Source organism: Pristiophorus japonicus, chromosome 14 (assembly GCF_044704955.1).
Source record: "Pristiophorus japonicus isolate sPriJap1 chromosome 14, sPriJap1.hap1, whole genome shotgun sequence".
Lineage (NCBI taxonomy): Eukaryota > Metazoa > Chordata > Chondrichthyes > Pristiophoridae > Pristiophorus > Pristiophorus japonicus.
Genome location: NC_091990.1, coordinates 105,350,704 through 105,365,326, shown reverse-complemented (window position 1 = coordinate 105,365,326; position 14,623 = coordinate 105,350,704). Strand labels below are relative to the sequence as shown.

Here is a 14,623-nt window from a genome sequence, read left to right as displayed (position 1 = left end):
ATAAAAATAAAAAAGGGAAGGTGGCTCAACCGCGGCTATCAAAGGAAATCAGGGATAGTATTAAAGCCAAGGAAGTGGCATACAAACTGCCCAGAAATAGCAATGAACCCGGGGACTGGGAGAAATTTAGAACTCAGCAGAGGAGGACAAATGGTTTGATTAGGGCAGGGAAAATAGAATACGTGAGGAAGCTTGCAGGTAACATTAAAATGGACTGCAAAAGCTTCTATAGATATGTAAAGAGAAAAAGGTTAGTAAAGACAAACGTAGGTTCCCTGCAGTCAGAATCAGGGGAAGTCATAACGGGGAACAAAGAAATGGCAGACCAATTGAACAAGTACTTTGGTTCGGTATTCACTAAGGAGGACACAAACAACCTTCTGGATATAAAAGGGGTAAGAGGGTCTAGTAAGAAGTTAGGAACTGAGGGAAATCCTTATTAGTCGGGAAATTGTGTTGGGGAAATTGATGGGATTGAAGGCTGATAAATCTCCAGGGCCTGATGATCTGCATCCCAGAGTACTTGAGGAAATAGTGGGTGCATTGACAGTGATTTTCCAACATTCCATAGACTCTGGATCAGTTCCTATGGAGTGGAGGGTAGCCAATGTAACCCCACTTTTTAAAAAAGGAGGGAGGGAGAAAACAGGGAATTATAGACCGGTCAGCCTGACATCAGTAGTGGGTAAAATGATGGAATCAATTATTAAGGATATCATAGCAGCGCATTTGGAAAATAGTGACATGATAGGTCCAAGTCAGCATGGATTTGTGAAAGGGAAATCATGCTTGACAAACCTTCTGGAATTTTTTGAGGATGTTTCCAGTAGAGTGGACAAGGGAGAACCAGTTGATGTGGTGTATTTGGACTTTCAGAAGGCTTTCGACAAGGTCCCACACAAGAGATTAATGTGCAAAGTTAAAGCACATGGATTGGGGGTAGTGTGCTGACGTGGATTGAGAACTGGTTGGCAGACAGGAAGCAAAGAGTAGGAGTAAATGGGTACATTTCAGAATGGCAGGCAGCGACTAGTGCGGTACCGCAAGGTTCTGTGCTGGGGCCCCATCTGTTTACATTGTACATTACATTAATGATTTAGACGAGGGGATTAAATGTAGTATCTCCAAATTTGCGGATGACACTAAGTTGGGTGGCAGTGTGACCTGCGAGGAGGATGCTATGAGGCTGCAGAGTGGCTTGGATAGGTTAGGTGAGTGGGCAAATGCATGGCAGATGAAGTATAATGTGGATAAATGTGAGGTTATCCACTTTGGTGGTAAAAACAGAGAGACAGACTATTATCTGAATGGTGACAGATTAGGAAAAGGGGAGGTGCAACGAGACCTGGGTGTCATGGTACATCAGTCATTGAAGGTTGGCATGCAGGTACAGCAGGCGGTTAAGAAAGCAAATGGCATGTTGGCCTTCATAGCGAGGGGATTTGAATACTGGGGCAGGGAGGTGTTACTACAGTTGTACAGGGCTTTGGTGAGGCCACACCTGGAGTATTGTGTACAGTTTTGGTCTCCTAACTTGAGGAAGGACATTCTTGCTATTGAGGGAGTGCAGCGAAGGTTCACCAGACTGATTCCCGGGATGGCAGGACTGACATATCAAGAAAGACTGGATCAACTGGGCTTGTATTCACTGGAGTTCAGAAGAATGAGAGGGGATCTCATAGAAACGTTTAAAATTCTGACGGGTTTAGACAGGTTAGATGCAGGAAGAATGTTCCCAATGTTGGGGAAGTCCAGAACCAGGGGTCACAGTCTAAGGATAAGAGGCAAGCCATTTAGGACCGAGATGTGGAGAAACTTCTTCACCCAGAGAGTGGTGAACCTGTGGAATTCTCTACCACAGAAAGTTGTTGAGGCCAATTCACTAAATATATTCAAAAAGGAGTTAGATGTAGTCCTTACTATTAGGGGGATCAAGGGGTATGGCGAGAAAGCAGGAATGGGGTACTGAAGTTGAATGTTCAGCCATGAACTCATTGAATGGCGGTGCAGACTCGAAGAGCCGAATGGCCTACTCCTGCACCTATTTTCTATGTTTCTATGTTTCTATAGCCATATGATTAAGGAGCAGTGATCGATGGAGGCACATAATCCCAGTGCATTTCACATATAAGAGAATTTCACATATAAGGGGTATAAGAGGAGGAGCATGCCACTTCAAGATGCAGCGCGAGCTGTTCGAGGAGGGCGACGGCTTTGAGGAGGGCGACTGTGTGACGTCAGCCAAACCCAGGTCGCCGATTGGAGCGTAGACAGGAACAGAAGAGGTGCGGCGAGAAATCGCGGCAGAGGTGCGGCGAATGACCGGGGCAGAGGAGCGCAGAGAGATCAGGGCCCAGGAGAGGCGAGAGTTCGGGGCCCAGAAGAGGCGAGGGTCCAGGGGCAGCACAGGCCAGCCCACACTGCGATATGTGTGTGCACTAGGTCCGTGCAGCAGAGCTGGCTCCAGTCGTCTTGATTAATCCTTGCCACTGGACCAAGACCTAGTCCTGTCAAGCCCATGAGGTGGCTGTTGTGCAACGGCCACCACACATTAAAAAAAATCCATACACAGGCATCTTCCACCGTTCAATATGTTGTTCGTGACTTGGAATATCGGGTCCTTCACCGAAACACCTGTGAACTCATCCTTTTTTGGTGTGGAAGCAAGTTATCCTTGATACGAGGGACCGTCTAAGAAGAAAAAGAGACTACACCTGCAGGTGAGCAACACATGCGTGGGTTTAATGAGCTGCTAATCAATGGAGATTAGACACCATTCACACTCAGAACAGCAAGATTTGGGTCTAGCGCAGTTGCAATAGGGGAAACTGGGGAAAGAAAACAAGGGAAATTATAGTCATGGCAAAATTCTGCAGCAAAGGATTTGAGCACATAATCCAGGCCGACACTCCAACAACAACAACATCATCATCATCATAGGCAGTCCCTCGAAATCGGGGAAGACTTGTTTGCACTCTAAAAGTGAATTCTCAGGTGGCTGTACAGTCCAATGTGGGAATTACAGTCTCTGTCACAGGTGGGGCAGACAGTGGTTGAAGGAATGGGTGTGTGGTGTCTTGAATAAAGCAATGTGACTGAGTACTGTAGACGTGAGTAAGTGTGACCTTAAGTCTCTTTATTCAACTCCAGAGTGTGGGCACAGCATGGGAGGCCTGCTTATATACCCTTGGGACTCCCAACAGATTCGCCCTCTGGTGGCGGTAGAATGCTAGTTGCATAGTGTTGCATACATAACAGGTGGGGAGGCTGGTTTGCCGCACGCTTCTTCCGCTGTCTGCACTTGGTTTCTGCATGCTCTCTGCGACGAGACTCGAGGTGCTCAGCGCCCTCCCGGATGCTCTTCCTCCATTTTGGGTGATCTTTGGTCAGGGATTCCCAGGTGCCGGTAGGGAAGTTTGCACTTTATCAAGGCGGCTTTGAGGATATCCTTGAAACGTTTCCTCTGCCCACCTGGGGCTCGCTTGCCATGTAGGAATTCCAAGTAGAGCGCTTGCTTCGGTAGTCTCATGTTGGGCACGCAGACGATGTGGCCCACCCAATGGAGCTGGTCGAGTGTGGTCAGTGCTTTGATGCTGGGGATGTTGGCCTGAGCGAGAACACTGACATTGGTGCGTCTATCCTCCCAGTGGATTTGTAGGATCTTGCGTAGGCAGCATTGGTGGTACTTCTCCAGTGCTTTGAGATGTCTGCTGTACATGGTCCACATCCCTGAGCCATATAGGAGGGCAGGTATCACTACTGCCCTATAGACCTTAAGCTTGGTGACAGATTTGAGGGCCTGATCTTCAAACACTCACTTCCTCAGGCGACCGAAGGCTGCACTGGCACACTGGAGGCAGTGTTGGACCTCGTCATCGATGTCTGTCCCTGCTGATATTAGGCTCCCGAGGTATGAAAATGGTCCATGTTGTCCAAGGTCGCACTGTGGATTTTGATGACCGGGAGGCAGTGCTGTGTGGCGGGGTCATGTTGTTGGAGGACCTTTGTTTTACGGATGTTTAGCGTAATGCCCATGCTTTTGTATGCTTCGGTGAAGGTGTTGACGATGGCTTGGAGTTCGGCCTCTGAGTGTGCACAGACGCAAGCGTCGTCAGTGTATTGTAGTTCGATGACAGAGGATGGGATGACCTTGGATCTAGCCTGGAGGCGGCGAAGGTTGAACAGGTTCCCATTGGTTCTATAGTTTAGTTCCACTCCAGCGGGGAGCTTGTTGAGAGTGAGATGGAGCATTGTAGCAAGGAAGATCGAGAAAAGTGTTGGTGATGACGCAGAAGGTCGAGAAGCGATGACGCCGCCTTGCTTGACCCCGGTCCGGACATGGATTGGGTCTGTGGTGGATCCGTTGGTCATGATCACGGCTTGCATGTCATCATGGAGCAGGCGGAGGATGGTGACAAACTTTTGGGGACAGCCGAAACAGAGGAGGACGCTCCATAGTCCCTCACGGTTGACAGTGTCAAAGGCCTTTGTGAGTTCAAAGGCGGCCATGTACAAGGATTGGTGCTGTTCCCTGCATTTTTCTTGTAGTTGTCACGCGGTGAAGATCATGTCCGTTGTACCCTTCAGTGGATGGAATCCGCACTTAGACTCCGGGAGGAGCTCTTCAGCCACAGGGAGAAGACAATTGAGGAGGATTCTTGCAATGACTTTCTCAGTGGCCAACTGCAGGAAGATTTCTTTGTAGTTACTGCAGTCGGACTTGTCCCCTATTTTGAAGATGGGCACGAATATGTCCTGATGCCAATTGAGTGCGGCCTTGTGGCGCCACAGCATAAATGTAGCATTCGCGGACTTTGAGACAAACCAATATGACTGGGACATTCTCTTTGCACTGGGTGAACATTATACGATTAGAAGATTCTGGTTGGTCTGGCATCAACTGTTACTTTCTACCCGACAGCATGGTGATTTTCAGTATAGTTGTAACCTGTAGGGACTCCAGGGCTGGCGTTGAACCAACCGAAGGGACTCCAGGGCCGGTGTTGAACAGCGGAGCTCCCTAGGGAGCTGCCATCCCAGGTGCCATCTTGGGCAGTCTCCACCACCAACATTAAACTGAGTGGCCAGTAATTGCCAAGTTTATCCTTCTGTCCTTTTTTGAACAAACATTTCAATGCTCCATTCCTCTGGCACCACCACTGTATCTAATGGTGGAAGTTCGTACTTATGCCCAACCATGACAGCAAGTAATGGCGGCAGCCGCTCTGACTTCTCTCACGACCCTTTGAGAAGGTAAAATGGAGCAGGGCCCCAATGTCCCTCACCCCTACCCCTCATCACACCTCAGATCTCCCACCACCTCTCCTGAAGGCGCTGCCCAGTGCCGAGCTTACGGCTCACAATAACAACAACTTTTATTTGTATAACCCCTTTAACGTAGTAAAATGTCCCAAGGCGCTTCACAGGAGTGTTTTAAGACAAAACAAATAAATTTGACACCGAGCCACATAAGAAGAAATTACGGCAGATGACCAAAAGCTTGGTTAAAGAAGTAGGTTTTAAGGAGCATCTTAAAGGAGGAAAGAGAGGTAAAGAGGCGGAGAGGTTTAGGGAGGGTGTTCCAGAGCTTGGGGCCCAGGCAGCTGAAGGCACGGCCACCAATGGTTGAGCAGTTATAATCAGGGATGCTCAAGAGGGCAGAATTTGAAGAGCGCAGATATCTCGGGGGGTTGTGGGGCTGGAGGAGATTACAGAGATAGGGAGGGGGCGAGGGCCATGGAGGGATTTGTAAACAAGGATGAGAATTTTGAAATTGAGGCATTGCTTAACCAGGAGCCAGTGTAGGTCAGCGAGCACAGGGGGTGATGGGTGAACGGGGCTTGGTGCGATTTAGGACACGGGCTGTCGAGCTTTGGATGACCTTTTGTTTACGTAGAGTAGAATGTGGGAGGCCAGCCAGGAATGCGTTGGAATAGTCAAGTCTGGAGGTAACAATGTCATCCCAGTGCAATACTGAAGGAGGCCCCATCTGCCTGTTCAGGTTCTTCCAGTGTGTAGGCCAATATTTCTCCCCCAATCAACACCATCAAAAATATATTAACTAGTTATTCATGTCATTGCTGTTTGTTGGACCTTGCTGTGTGCAAATTGGCTGCTGCTTTAGTGCTTTGGGAAATCCTGACAACATGAAAGCGTTATATAACTGCAAGCTCTTTCTTTCCTTGAATCTTCGGAAAATGGAACATTCATAAATGTAAATGTACTTTATACTATATTTGAGCTCATCTAATTTACCAGGTTATTCAACATGCCGTCGTTGTTGGGGTGTGAAGGTCCAATACATTCATGAGATGTGTAATCAGCCTGCAGTTTTTCAGGGATTTTTTCATTCTCGTGATGTGGGTGATGCTGCCAAGGGTGGCATTTATTGCCCATCCCTAATTGCCCTAAGTGGTGGTGGGCAATGTTCCCTTGAAGCCGACTGGCCACACAACTGTCTGGAGTTCCCGCGCAGCCGACTCACCGGTTTTTGAATGCAAAAACTGCACATGCACACAAGGCCCCCCCCCCCACCAAAATTAGAGGGAACATTGGTGGTGAGCCGCCTTCCTGAACCGCCGCAGTCCGTGTGCTGAAGGTGCTCCCACAGTGCTGTTAGGTTAGATGCTCCAGCAGTTTGACCCAGCAACGATGAAGGAATGGCAATATACGCCCAAGTTGGGATAGTGCATGACCTGGAAGGGAACTTGAAGCTTTAGACATACCGTACAAAACTGAAAGTAGAGACTGCAGAGGGACGTTGGAATGATGTGGTTGCTACAGGTGCTCCCATTAATAGTTGTCTATCTCTGTTCTCAGGTGTCAAGTGGTGGAGCAGAGAACTGGTTCAGTCAGTATATTCACTCACCAGAACACACCTACGATTCGCTGGAAATCGACAGCAGAACCCGAGAAGATATTTTCTCTGAGCTGAGGGCCTGGAAGGAGGAGCACAACAGGTAGGTACTCTTGGCGTTCTCCAGACCAGAAAACAATCGAGCGAGGAAAAGAAAATGCTGGATGTCTTGCACTCAAAACACTAAACTTAACTAACCCACAACACTAACCTTAACTAACCCGCTACACTAACCTTAACTAACCCACAATGCTAATCTTAACTAATCCGCAATGCTAACCTTAACTAACCTGAAACGCTAACTTTAACTAACCCACAACACTAACCTTAACTAACCTGAAATTCTAACCTTAACTAACTTGCAACACTAACCTTAACTAACCCAAAACGCTAACCTTAACTAACCTGCAACGTTAACCTTAACTAACCTGAAACACTAACCTTTACTAACCTGCAGTTTGTTTCCAGCACTTTCTGTTTCTATTTCAGAAAATTAATCATAGCGATGGATTTTTTTGGGGTAAAAGCAGGCCACACCGGAACTCAGAATCTATAGCAGCGAGTGAGGTTTCCAATTGCCATTAAATAGTTGTGAGAGCAGTTTGTAACAAAACTAGATGCTGTTCCTTCAGGTTTATCCAGGGAACAATCGGAAAGACGGATTTACAACACCAGGGTGCTTTCTTTGACAGGAAAGTTGTTTTGAAATCTGCAAAAGAAAGACACTCGCTAGAGGATTAAAATCGAATTGGTTTACATATTTGGGGACCTGCTATGTACAAATACGTAATGAGCATAATACAAAGCAGGCACTGCATAAACTTAAGCCATTGCCCAGCACTGCAGTAGTTGTGTTTGCGCGTGTGTATTGCATTTGTGCGTGTTTCCGTGCATGTGCATGGAAAGGAGAGGAACCTGGGGGAAAATAAAAGAATCTCTTACACTTGCCCATGTCCGCGGAACCTATCAAAAATAATATATCTCCGTGAATTTTGTTTTATGTCTCTGGCCTTCGTAAAACAAAGCAATAGCACAGAGCTGAGCACTGCACTGACACTTCAATAACTCCTTCTTCTAAAGGCGCCTTGAAGCTATTTTTAAGGAACAAGAACCACAAGTGTTGAAGATTCATCACGATGATAACGATGTCCTGAGTGACTGTTCTAGTGACGAGGAGGTGAAGGGCAACTGCTCCGATGAATGGACTGATGTTTCCCCACAATCTGCGAGCCTGTCACCTTTACTCCCTTCACCCCCAAGTAAGTTGGGCTCAGTTGATTTAAAAATGCAATTTTGTTTCGACCTTGTTTAGGTCAGTACTGCTTTTTGCAAACTATTTCAAGACGTTTATATATTCTGCAACAGAATGTAGCCCTTCAATCATAAAATGATACAGCACAGAAGGGGGCCATTCGGCACATCGTCCCTGTTCCGGCTCTTTGAAAGTGATCCAATTAACCCCATTCTCCTGCTCTTTTGCCATAGTCCTGCAAATTTTTAAGAATATAACATAAGAAATGGAAGCAATCGTAGGCCATTGGCCATTCAATGAGATCACGGCTGATCTTCTACCTGAACTCCACTTTCCTGCCCTATCCCCATATCCCTTGATTCATAAGAACATAAGAATTAGGAACAGGAGAAGGCCATCTAGCCCCTCGAGCCTGATCCGCCATTCAAAAAGATCATGGCTGATCTGGCCGTGGACTCAGCTCCACTTACCCGCCCGCTCCCCATAACCCTTAATTCTCTTATTGGTTAAAAATCTATCTATCTGTGATTTGAATACATTCAATGAGCTAACCTCAACTGCTTCCTTGGGCAGAGAATTCCACAGATTCACAACCCTCTGGGAGAAGAAATTCCTTCTCAAATCGGTTTTAAATTGGCTCCCCCGTATTTTGAGGCTGTGTCCCCTAGTTCTAGTCTCCCCGACCAGTGGAAACAACCTCTCTGCCTCGATCTTGTCTATCCCTTTCATTATTTTAAATGTTTCTATAAGATCACCTCTCATCCTTCTGAACTCCAACGAGTAAAGACCCAGTCTGCTCAATCTATCATCATAAGGTAACCCTCTCATCTCCGGAATCAACCTAGTGAATCAACTCTGTACCTCCTCCAAAGCTAGTATATCCTTCCTTAAGTAAGGTGACCAAAACTGCACGCAATACTCCAGGTGCGGCCTCACTAATACCTATACAGTTGCAGTAGGACCTCCCTGCTTTTGTACTCCATCCCTCTCGCAATGAAGGCCAACATTCCATTCGTCTTCCTGATTAACTGCTGCACCTGCAAACTAACTTTTTGGGATTCATGCACAAGGACCCCCAGGTCCCTCTGCACCGCAGCATGTTGTAATTTCTCCCCATTCAAATAATATTCCCTTTTACTATTTTTTTTTCCAAGGTGGATGACCTCACATTTTTCGACATTGTATTCCATCTGCCAAACCTTAGCCCATTCGCTTAACCTATCCAAATCTCTTTGCAGCCTCTCTGTGTCCTCTACACAACCCGCTTTCCCACTAATCTTTGTGTCATCTGCAAATTTTGTTACACTACACTCTGTCCCCTCTTCCCCATTACAGATGTTAAACTAACCGGCCTATAGTTACCTGCCTTTTGTCTGCCCCCTTTTTTAAACATAGGCGTTACATTAGCTGCTTTCCAATCCACTGGTACCTCCCCAGAGTCCAGAGAATTTTGGTAGATTATAACGAATGCATCTGCTATAACTTCCACCATCTCTTTTAATACCCTGGGATGCATTTCATCAGGACCAGGGGACTTGTCTACCTTGAGTCCCATTAGCCTGTCCAACACTACCTCCCTAGTGAGAGTGATTGTCTCAAGGTCCTCCCTTCCCACATTCCCGTAACCAGCAATTTTTGGCATGGTTTTTGTGTCTTCCACTGTGAAGACCGAAGCAAAATAATTGTTTAAGGTCTCAGCCATTTCCACATTTCCCATTATTAAATCCCCCTTCTCATCTTCTAAAGGACCAACATTTACTTTAGTCACTCTTTTCCGTTTTATATATCGGTAAAAGCTTTTACTATCTGTTTTTATGTTTTGCGCAAGTTTACTTTCGTAATCTATCTTTCCTTTCTTTATTGCTTTCTTAGTCATTCTTTGCTGTCGTTTAAAATTTTCCCAATCTTCTAGTTTCCCACTAACCTTGGCCACCTTATACGCATTGGTTTTTAATTTGATACTCTCCTTTATTTCCTTGGTTATCCACGGCTGGTTATCCCTTCTCTTGCCGCCCTTCTTTTTCACTATATTTTAATATATTTTTGTTGAGCACTATGAAAGAGCTCCTTAAAAGTCCTCCACTGTTCCTCAATTGTGCCACCGTTTAGTCTGTGTTCCCAGTCTACTGTAGCTAACTCTGCCCTCATCCCACTGTCGTCCCCTTTGTTTAAGCATAGTATGCTCGTTTGAGACACTACTTCCTCACCCTCAATTTGTATTACAAATTGAACCATACTGTGATCACTCATTCCGAGAGGATCTTTTACTAGGAGATCGTTTATTATTCCTGTCTCATTACACAGGACCAGATCTAAGATAGCTTGCTCCCTTGTAGGTTCTGTAACATACTGTTCGAAGAAACAATCCCGTATGCATTCTATGAATTCCTCCTCCAGGCTTCCCTGTGCGATTTGATTTGACCAATCGATATGTAGGTTAAAATCCCCCATGATTACTGCCATTCCTTTTTCACATGCCTCTATTATTCCCTTGATTATTGTCCGCCCCACCATGAAGTTATTATTTGGGGGCCTATAAACTACGCCCACCAGTGACTTTTTCCCCTTACTATCTCTAATCTCCACCCACAATGATTCAACATTTTGTTCATTAGAGCCAATATCATCTCTCACAACTGCCCTGCTATCATCCTTTATTAACAGAGCTACCCCACCTCCTTTCCCTTCTTGTCTATCTTTCCGAATTGTCAGATACCCCTGTATGTTTAATTCCCAGTCCTGGCCACCCTGCAACCACGTTTCTTGTAATGGCCACCAAATCATACCCATTTGTAATGATTTGTGCCGTCAACTCATTTACTTTATTTTGAATGCTGCGTGCGTTTAGGTAAAGTGTTTTAATACTAGTTTTTAAACCATGGTTTTTAGTTTTGACCCCACCTGCATTCCCTTTATATTCATACATATTGTCCCTTCCTATCACCTTGTGGTTTACACTTACCCCAGTGCTACTCTACTCTGTTGCATCCTGCCTTTTGCATTCTTTCTTGGGGTCCTGTTCCCTTAATATCCAAAAATCTATCGATCTCTGTCTTGAATATACTCAAAGACTGAGCCTCCACAGCCCTCAGGGGTAGAGAATTCCAAAGATTCACCAGCCTCTGAGTGAAGAAGTTTCTCCTCACCTCAGTCCGAAATGGCCGAACCCTTTTTTTCAAGTATTTATCCAATTCCTGTTTGAAAGTCACTATTGAATCTACTTCCACCCTCTCAGGCAGACGTTCCAGATTGTTAGATCTCTTAATTTCCAATGAAATACGAACTCCGATTGTAGTTTTAATGTCACTTTATTTTTTGGCAGCAGTAAGAAGCTCTTGGCTTTAAGCCAGGTCTTTGTCCTTCTGAGACCACATGGTCAAAATGGCTGTACTTATACCTGGATCAATTTACAGAAAAGAACTCGCCTTCTTTGACCTTATTGGCTCAATTAATAGTCTTTTAACCTTTTAATTGGCTCGCTACCCAAAGGTCCTAAAATGTCAAGTTGATTGATGACTTAATGCAACATGCTCCCACTCACGTAGCATCTCTGACTTGGTGTCTGTGAATTTTGACAGCCTGTCTAAATGCAGCCTGTTTGAATTCTCTATCAATCCCCCCTTTGATTCTTTCACAAACTGAATCATAAAACATCAGGTATCACTGGTTAAACATTTTACAAAATAATTTCATACGTTAATAGAGCTTCCTTCTAAAATTTGTTGATGTGTTTCGCCACATGTCCGGACTAGTAGCTTCCACACAAATTTACACCAACTCGAGTTCCATCGTGGCCACAATGGAAGTCTGGTTTTAGTAGGTTAATTAACCTTATTCCAATTTAATCCAAATCAATATCTTAATTCAACCAGTAAACAACCATCCCTTAAGCATAACACACCCCTGTGCCACGTACAGACGGTCTGCTGGGACCTGCAAGGTGTCTCACCTGCGGGACAGCAGCTACAGCCGCCTGGTCGCAACAACATTTAATCAACATAAACAAACAATATAAAAGTAAAACAATTACAACAAATAGAATTAAACCTTCCACCAATGAAGTTCCTATTGAACCTAGCCATTCAGTGGCTCCACTCCACAAAGTGAATGATGGGGGTTGCTTAAGTTTTTCTACCTCCTTGTGGATATGCTCCGCTAAGTGGGTAATTTCTTCTGAGCTATCTGGGATATATGTGCAACACTCAGTTCCGAGTAGGGTGCAAGTACCTCCCTTTTCAGCCAGGATGTAATCAAGGGCCAGTCTATTCTGTAGGGCTACTGTGCGGATTGCTACCATTTTTGCATTGATTTTAACTAGGGCCTCTGAGGTATCATTGGCTACCCGTTCCACAATGGATGCCATGTTAATGGATTCCCTTGTCAGTCTGGCGGTCCCATACCTCGGGATCAGAATGGCAAAGAACCTCTCTGTTTCTGTGATAGCTCTCTTAGGACGGTGTAAATGTTCCGACAGTGACTTTATATGATACATATAAGGCACAATGTAGGCTAAATAGCAGGATCCCATCCAATTTTGGGGCAGCCAAGGATAGGCCTTGTGGCCACACACCCAATAGGTGCCATTATAGGCAATGAATGTTAGCTGTTTCTTTGTCAGCAACACTCTGGGGCCTGCCCAGGCTTTTCCATCTGTTTTATTCAGAATCCCCGTTACGTTAAAAATTCCCACATCGGCCCAATTTGGACGGTTCCGTGGCTTGATTATATTATAATTCCGGGAGCAGTTACTATACCCCATATTTTGGCCTCCTTTGATGGTTCTAATCAGACAGACCGATTCCCCCGGTCTTCCTATTACCGTTGTATTAGTGATAACAAAAAATGGGGGCCGTTTGGAATTATTGCAGCACGATTGGTATCCCCCTTCACAGGTAGTCAGATTGTAACCTGCTGACTTCCATTTACGTGCCCAGTTTTCCATATCCTGAAACGCATTGCCTGTTTTGTTTTGATTAATTATCCACTCAGCCATTTCCGAGATATTCAAGAGAACTGGCCTCAAGGGAATCCCTCCCTTTGAGTGAATAGGAATATGCGTACACACCCAACAACTAGAAATGTTACCTTGTTTGGCATAAATGTATGACATATATAAAAAGGTATTTACATGTAATTCCCTTGCCACCCTACTATTTCCCTTTGGTGCAGAGGGTCGGCTAGTAAGAAGTAGGCCTATGCCTAGAATACCTACAATCAGTAATACAGTAAATTTATACATTTTGGCAAAAAGTAATTGTCCTTTTTAGATTTCAGCTTCAGTTACGGGTGCTCGTTTAACGTGTGAAGCGTGGATCCAGGCTTTCTTTCCTTGGACTTTAACAGCTGCCTGGGTGGTCAATAACACTTGATAAGGTCCCTCCCACTTGGCACCCAAAGGTTCTTTATGCAACTTTTTCACATACACCCAGACTCCCGGGATGATGTCGTGTCCTCCTTCGCGTGGATTACCCCAAGCTGCCGATACCTGTCGGGAAACAGAACTATTGGAAATGGTTAAGTTCTGACAGTATGATAACAAAGTGTCACTCATTAAGTGAACATCAGCTTTCCGTAAATCGATAGTTCCTGGCAGCGACATGGATCTTCCTGTTATAATTTCAAATGGGCTTAGACCTGTAGTTCTGTTTGGGGTTGCCCTAATGCTACATAGCACTATTGGTAATGCCAGAGGCCATGGTGTTCCTTCTTGGTGATATTTGGCAAGCCGTTGTTTCAAAGTTCGATTCATTCGTTCTACTTGTCCAGATGATTGTGGATGATAAGGACAGTGTAAATCCCACGTAATGTTCAGTAACCTACAGACTTCTTGGCAGACAGCACCTGTGAAGTGTATTCCCTGATCTGAGTCAATGCTACCCGGGACTCCCCATTGGGGAATGTAATCCTTACACAAGACCTTTGCAGTGTGATTGGCTGTGGCTCTTTTAGTTGGGACAGCTTCTACCCATCTAGAGAATCTGTCGACCATGACAAGAATGTTAGTGTATCCTTGGCATGAAGGAAGAGATATATAATCAACCTGCAGATGCTGGAATGATCCGACAGGGGCAGGGGGCCTCAGTTGGGGCATTACCGTGATGGGTCCAGAATTATTTTTCTGGCAGACCACACAGCGGTCTGTTACCAGCTAGGCATGTTTTTTAAATCCCCGACCCCACCAGCTTTTCTGGAACCGTGCCGTCATTTGTTGTGAGGCCAAGTGTCCCCACGAGTGGATCTGTTGGGCTAAAAAAGGCATAAGCGCTTGTGGCGCGACTGGCTTGTCGATAATTCTTTGTCTCCAGACACCATCTTCACATAGCTTAATTCCTGCCTCAATCCATGTCCATTTTTCCTCTCGGGAGCATTCGCCTTGCATTGTTTGAAGGTCTCGTGTCAGAGTCCTGAGTGCTTTCAATCTGCACATCTGTGTTGGTTCTTCTGGAGGAACGCCCTGTGAGGCGGCATCTTTAGCTGCCTGGTCGGCTAGGGCATTTCCCTGAGCTTCTGTGGTA

The 14,623-nt window shown here is 45.5% G+C and overlaps 1 protein-coding gene across 4 annotated transcripts in view; it reads left to right on the top strand.

The window, feature by feature from the left end:
- The window catches only part of lrrc56 (leucine rich repeat containing 56), a 259,560-nt gene that overhangs the window by 209,041 nt on the left and 35,896 nt on the right, over positions 1 to 14,623 (top strand). For all 4 annotated transcript variants that reach the window (XM_070898582.1, XM_070898580.1, XM_070898581.1 and 1 more), the window contains 2 exons: positions 6,820 to 6,959; positions 7,937 to 8,115. In XM_070898582.1, the coding sequence (XP_070754683.1) occupies positions 6,820 to 6,959; positions 7,937 to 8,115 (319 nt within the window). The remainder of the gene's footprint in view (positions 1 to 6,819; positions 6,960 to 7,936; positions 8,116 to 14,623) is intronic.